The 7038-nt window shown below is 38.8% G+C and overlaps 1 protein-coding gene across 1 annotated transcript; it reads left to right on the top strand.

Moving 5' to 3' along the window:
• Positions 1-638: 638 nt before the first annotated feature.
• Positions 639-5824, top strand: LOC142101630 (protein Wnt-11b). Its single transcript, XM_075186038.1, has 5 exons — positions 639-932; positions 1964-2199; positions 3874-4151; positions 4710-5002; positions 5198-5824. The coding sequence occupies exons 1-5, from the start codon at positions 862-864 to the stop codon at positions 5370-5372; spliced, it is 1053 nt and encodes a 350-aa protein (XP_075042139.1). The 5' UTR covers positions 639-861; the 3' UTR covers positions 5373-5824.
• Positions 5825-7038: the final 1214 nt, after the last annotated feature.

The following is a 7038-nucleotide window of genomic DNA, read 5'->3' as shown; positions in this document are numbered from 1 at the left end:
ATGCATTTACTACAAAGGTCTGCAAATCAATGTAGTCTTTTGCATCCTACCACACAATATAATGTTCTTATATTTACTGTAACATAGAACACGGTCAGCCAGCATAATACTGTGTGCAGAGGTTTCACTCTGCTGGGAATACAATTGTTCTCACTATGGTTTATCATCTTCTCGTTTTAATCCCTTTAATCAATTCTAATAATAATGTTTTCTCTGGTATCACACATGGGAAAAGGTGCTGCTCTATAACAAGCTCATTAGCCACTGATCGAAACCACAGTAATTTGTGTAATTAATTTACAGTTAACACAATTCGTGTTATAATCCGATTTATGGCTATTTACTGATAATATATTCAATTCCACAAGTACTTTGCATGGATTATAAATTTGTTTGACCCATTGGTAAATACGTAAATCTTGTGCCTGGAAAGGCAGCATTAGCTCATAAATGAGAAATCATCTATCACATTAATATGAGGACAGGAAGGGGGAAAAGTACTCTATTTTGTATTGCTAATGTGCCTTTACATACATAAGGGGGAGATCTCACACTTGTGCTCCCACCTGAATTGAGCAGATCCGGCTCTGTGGGCGGGGCTAATGACGTAACAGGGGCTTTAAATACAAGAGGGAGCTGAACCTAGTCAGTATGAGGAGACCCTTGGAGATAAAGTGACAGCAGCTACTCTGGTGATAATACTTTGTTTAGACACTCACAAGAACACAGGGCACTAATCAATACTATTGGAATTCACTCTTGGAAGTCGCACAAATCCCCGTTGGCAGACACCCCTGTACACCAATCCTTACACATCACTGATTTTTCACAATTGCTCACCAGGGTTCTTAGTTGCCCGCAATGGCTTTATTTCATTTTTGGATCTCCCTACTTTTTTGCTGGATTGGACCGTGTGGCGCCATCCATTGGCTGTGAGTATAACTTGTGCATATATAATACTCGTGCATTTGTCTCTTTTTATGAAGTTCCAGGTATATAGAAAACAAATATTTTGCTATCCTTGGGTATTGCATGTCTTACCCCTCCTATTGTACTGTTTTATATGTAGGTTTATATTGTACACTAAAACAGCTGCAAATTGTACTTTTTTTTTTTTTTTTTTTTCTGGGTGTTTTTTTTCCTTCTAAAAATGAGCAGTCCGTAGTTATCTGAACTAAAGACACCTCTTGTTTCTTACGCTGCTGTCATTTTTAGTGCCGAAATCTGTAGTTAACGAATCAGTCGTCTGTTTCCATAATCTCAGTTAAAGTCTGCGCCTTTTGTGTACATAAGAGAGTATGTAGCAAATTGCTGTTTGTGGTTTGTTTTCAAAGTCTGCAGTCTGCTCATTGTACCAATTGTTTAATCCTTTAAAGGTGCACGTTTTAATCTCCCAGGCTTCTCTATCTACACAGGAGCCACTCCTTATCTATCTTGTGTACCAAAAGATGCTGAGCCACAATCAGTGGCAGCTTGTTATCTGTCTGCTCCTATCTACTAAAGTCTATGTCCTCTCTGCTCCTAGCCTATGTTTAATTGTTTTCTATATTGGTCACTTAGATGTTTCTTCAACTGTGCATCTATTACAAATGTGTTGCAAAGCCCTTGGTGTTGTGCTAGTCATTTTAATATATGGAGCAAAGTGGTACATCAAGCGTGTGTATGTATGAGTAACGTGTGTGTATGTGTGTGTGTATATATATATATATATATATATATATATATATATATATATATATATATATATATATATATATATATATATATATATATATAAAAAATAAAAAATTTCAGTAAGACTAGCTCTCTCTAGCTGTTAATGTGACAGTAGCATATTTACATTAAAGTAAATTGTGTTTCTTTGTGTTGGTTAAAACTGTTTTCTGAGCAGTGTGTGTGTTTTTTTTGTTTGTGTTTGTTTTTTTTAAAAGTCTAATCATTTTGAATCATGGATGTCTTTCAGGGGTCTGACAATAAATGGCAGCTCCGTAGCCTGGAATGAGACTGAGCACTGCAGCCTACTTGCAGGACTAGTTCCTGACCAAACACAACTCTGTAAGAGGAACTTGGAACTTATGCAGAGTGTTGTTACTGCAGCTAAGCAGACCAAACTGACCTGTCAAATGACCTTCTCCGACATGCGATGGAACTGTTCATCAATTGAACTCGCTCCACGCTTTACCCCAGACTTGCTAAAAGGTAATCACAATTAATATATAATTTATCCTTTTAATCCTGTATAAACAGTGGGTTGTAATGTCATCACTTTAGTGTTTATTAGGGAAACTTGTGTATTATAAGTAATAACACCACTCCTTTAAATAAATGGAGTTACCCCAAATGGGTCGGACCTACAGTCTCATGCTTTCTATATAGTTTAGGTAAAGTTATAGAGGGTGTATAGTTTTGTTATAAATATTTATATTGAAGCATCCCCTAGTTGGTAGGTCACAATAGGCCTTGGAGGACACTAATTTAAATAAAAATGTGTGTAATCTCATCTGTTCCTCAAAGCTTACCAGCCATTCACCTAACCATCTCTATGCATGATCCCCTCTCTCTTCCCCTGTCTCTGTACTTGCTTCTCTTGCACGCGATCCCCTCCACGGAGTCCCCTTGTTCCTGCAGTCCATTTGCCCTTCCATTAGTATGTAAGCTCTTACAAGCAGGGCTCTCTTCCGTCCTGTCTCTATACATTTCTTCTCCTCCAACTTCACTGTATTAGCTATGCTTAGAGCTATTGGAGACTTGGTTTTACTTGTATATTGTTCTGCACTGTCTTATAATTTGTATGGTGCTGTGTAAATCTTGTGGTGCCTTTATAAATAAAGGAAGATAATAATAAAAAAAAATTCTATAGCAACTGTTTATTTGACAAACTGGAGCTGACTTTCCAGCTTCATCTACAGCTTAAATAAATGGTTACCTTTTTTTTTTTTTTTCCTTTACTGTGATGGCATTCTTAGACCAAACAGCGCACTTTCTCCTGCAGGGGGACCTATTGATCACTGGATGGGAACAGGATGCGAAACAATCACATCCCTTTATACACTGCATTGTTCTACCAGTGTACGCTGCAGTAGTTATTAAGCAGTCGGCACTGTTTGCGACCATCTCTTTGGAAGTGTGTGACCACTATTTCTGTGTGCTGTAAAACATGACACCTTTGTTTTAAAGTCCATGGGCTAGATTTACTAAACTGCAGTTTTGAAAAAGTGGGGATGTTGCCTATAGCAACCAATCAGATTCTAGCTGTCATTTTGTAGAAGGTACTAAATAAATGATAGTTAGTTTGATTGGTTGCTATAGGCAACATCTCCACTCTTTCAAACACTGTCTAGTACAGGCCTGTCCAACCTGCGGCCCTCCAGGTGTTGTGAAACTTTAAGCCCCAGCATGCTTTGCTAGTAGACAACCTGTTGATAGCTGGAAGGGCATGCTGGGACTTGTAGTTTCACAACATCTGGAGAGCCGCAGGTTGGACAGGCCTGGTCTAGTAATTATACCCCCATCTCTGACAGCGTGTAGCTGAGGGTTTAAATATTCTATAAATCATGTGCTATATTTCTAAAATGTAAGAGTCACTAAAACCAATAGAAAAGTTGTGGAGATATTTTAGGTAACATTGAAGTACATTTCTGTACAGTCTCCTTAGGGCACAATTGCTTTTGCCATCTATGAAGAACTTTCATGATTTGAATTCTATTAAAAAAAAAAAAACAAAAAAAAATCAACGTGCCAAGTCTCACAATGGGATTATATGCAAATATAATGCAATCTTTTTTTTTTTTTTTTTTTCATGGACATTGATTTTTGCTTTTTGGCATGTCTTGTGTATAAATCATTATTTTTATTTTTTTGGTTTTATTTTAGGAACCAGAGAGTCTGCCTTTGTATATGCATTAGCTTCTGCAACTATAAGTCACACCATTGCTCGAGCCTGTGCCTCAGGGGAGCTGCCCACGTGCTCCTGTGGAGCCACTCCTGCTGAGGTGCCTGGACCAAGCTTCCGCTGGGGGGGATGTGGGGACAACCTGCGTTATGGCCTGCAGATGGGATCTGCTTTTGTTGATGCTCCAATGAAGTCTAGCAAGTCAGGGACCCAAGCTACCAAACTAATGAATTTACACAACAATGCTGTTGGTAGACAGGTAAGGTTTCCTACAGTTTACTTGCTAAAGGACCACTAGCCTGAGTAAAAAAGGTGGTTGTCATGGGAGATTTCCCATATTTAATCCTAAATTCCTCTGCAGTGGGCCCTTTAAATGTAAAATGGCAAACAATAGGAATGATGGCTTACACTCAAGATGCATAGCAATTATCTGTAAAATACTGAACTTATTTTTTTTGGTATACGGAACCTTTTTGTGTTCCCCAAAAAATTGCCACTATTAGCAGCCTGTTTTTTTTTGGGGGGGGGGGGGGGGGGGGGTTTGTGTAATGAAACGGTGTATAAGACAGATGGAGATATTAATCTCATTACTTTTATTCCTAAAACCTAATGGACAAGTCTGAAATGGGGCATGTTGCGCTAATTTTTTTTAGAATGCAATGGCACCATTAAGTCTATCCATTTTAATATCCTATAAATAAAAAGTGGAACATGCAGGATTAAAGGAGTTGTCCTTTTAAGTAGGAGCAATATTTTTATGCTTTTTTTTTGTTTTTTTTTTTGTTTTGTTTTTTTTTTGTTCTGTCTCTCTCTCCAGGTACTAATGGATTCCCTGGAGACTAAGTGTAAGTGCCATGGAGTGTCTGGCTCATGTTCTGTGAAGACCTGCTGGAAGGGGCTACAGGATTTGCCACATATAGCCGATGAGCTGAAATCTAAATATTTGGCAGCAACTAAAGTCACCCATAGACAGATGGGAAGTCGCAAGCACTTGGTTCATAAGGAGCTGGACATCCGGCCAGTTAGAGACTCGGAGTTGGTGTATCTGAACAGCTCCCCTGACTACTGCACCAGGAATCCCAACCTAGGATCATATGGAACACAAGACCGGTAAGATGATCCTTTACATATTTTCTCAAAATTATATTTGATAAAATATTTCATGGAAGTTACTTTCTATAATTGGGGATGATAAACAAATGCAATACGTCTGCAGGCATGTGTTATGCATATGCGGCATTCCAAAACCTATCCTTCCAAAAAGTTTGTTCTACTTATAGCTCATTCTTTCTTATTTTTTTTCAGACTCTGCAACAAAACTTCAGTGGGCAGTGACAGCTGTAACCTGATGTGTTGTGGCCGTGGGTACAATGTCTACACAGAAACCATTGTGGAGCGCTGCCAGTGCAAGTATTACTGGTGCTGTTATGTCATGTGCAAGAAATGCGAACGGACAGTGGAACGATATGTCTGCAAGTAGATCTATTGTGATCTCTTTGTTAATGCACTGACAACCGACCTCGTTTACAAACATTGCAGTGTACCTCTTCTGAGAAGAATGTAGATACTATGACAACAAGATTTTGTTATTGACGACAGATGTGGGGGAATTTACAGCAGCTGGTCTGGTCTGCTTCCTTCAAACTAAGATGTCATGCTGCGCAATGCTCAGGCACTGATTAACTGTACCATGAAACTGCATGAATGGGGTAGCAAGATGGCGGTCTGCAGTCTTTGCTGATATGGAACAGAAAGCAGTACTTTGTTACTTACAAGCAAGAAGCCACCTGTGTAATACACAATATACATATGCACTGTGCAAGCTCCAGAAAAATGTTTGTCTACATTTTCTAGACTGGTGTATTGTGTGTACATATATATTTTATAAATTGTAGATATATTTTTTTTTAATAAACCTACTTTTTTTTTTTTTTTTTTGCTGCAGAGATCTGTCTTGAGCATATATAATTGATAAGGTGGACTTATCCTCTGGGAAAAGTCAGACTGGAGTTTTGCACTTGATGAATCCTCAGCGTAGAGCATATGTCCTTAGTAATGGAACTGTCTTTCAGCACTGCTTTTTCTGCACCTGTGGGGATGCAGTCTGACAGCTGTACGGGGGAGGGTTTGGCAGGTGCTTTTTGCAGGGTTTGTTAAAGAACAGCTGCTGTAGTTTGGGACAGGAGATCTGTATTGGTGATGCACCCAGGGTGTATGTAATCTTCAAAATTCCAACATTTTACATCCCAAAATACCTGTAGTTTTATTTGGAGTGGAAACGTCTCTCCCCAGTTGCTACTAACCCGAGCATTGTAGTGGGAAAAGCCAGTCTTCCATCCCTCCCACTGTGCAGGGGATGAGCTTCCAGGAATATCTCCGAAATACTTAAACTCCAGCACACATGGAATCAGACCCCACAACCCTTACGGCTGATTTATGGCTGTCCTATAACCTCAAACTGTACTCTGTGGGGGTTCTAGCCTCATGTCCATGCTCAGGAATCTCAAGGTCTAAGTTTTTCTTGTGACTGCTTGACAAAGGGGTCATTAAGAGGATCAATACAGCTCAGTGAAAGTACTTGGCCATATATCCCTTTTTTTCTGCTTTATATAGATGGAGCTAGACTGGTCCTTGAAAGGTGGTGGGGGGCGGGGGGTACTTTTACATTTTTAGGAGCATCACAAACTATGATATGAGTGTGTACTCCATGATATGGACCTGAGATTCTATTTTAGTCCAAACAATATTGTTGCGTTAATGTGGTTTTGTTAAATAACATTTTACTGGACTGAGTCCCCTATGGTCAGTAAATGTTTAACATGTTTTACACTAACAAAGTACTATTGGACATTATCAGGTGATTCTTCAGATTTGACTTTGCCTTATTGTAATTCAAATGATGGGACAATGGGAATTTCCCATTCTAATCTAAGCAAACTGTAATCTAGAGCAGTTTAAATCTCTACTAAATGTACTTTGTTCTATTTGATTGTACACACAATGAGTTAGATTGGATTGCATCAAGAAATGAGTTTATATTTTAAGCAAAATATATATTATGTGTATGAACTAGTTAAATCTTCATTATGACCATGCTTTTAGGATGTCTCTGCGTACCCCTCTATTTAGTAGGGACCACTGGCTCT

Source organism: Mixophyes fleayi, chromosome 9 (genome assembly GCF_038048845.1).
Source record: "Mixophyes fleayi isolate aMixFle1 chromosome 9, aMixFle1.hap1, whole genome shotgun sequence".
NCBI lineage: Eukaryota > Metazoa > Chordata > Amphibia > Anura > Limnodynastidae > Mixophyes > Mixophyes fleayi.
Note: the sequence above shows the minus strand (reverse complement) of the source record. Positions and strands in the feature narration are given on the sequence as shown.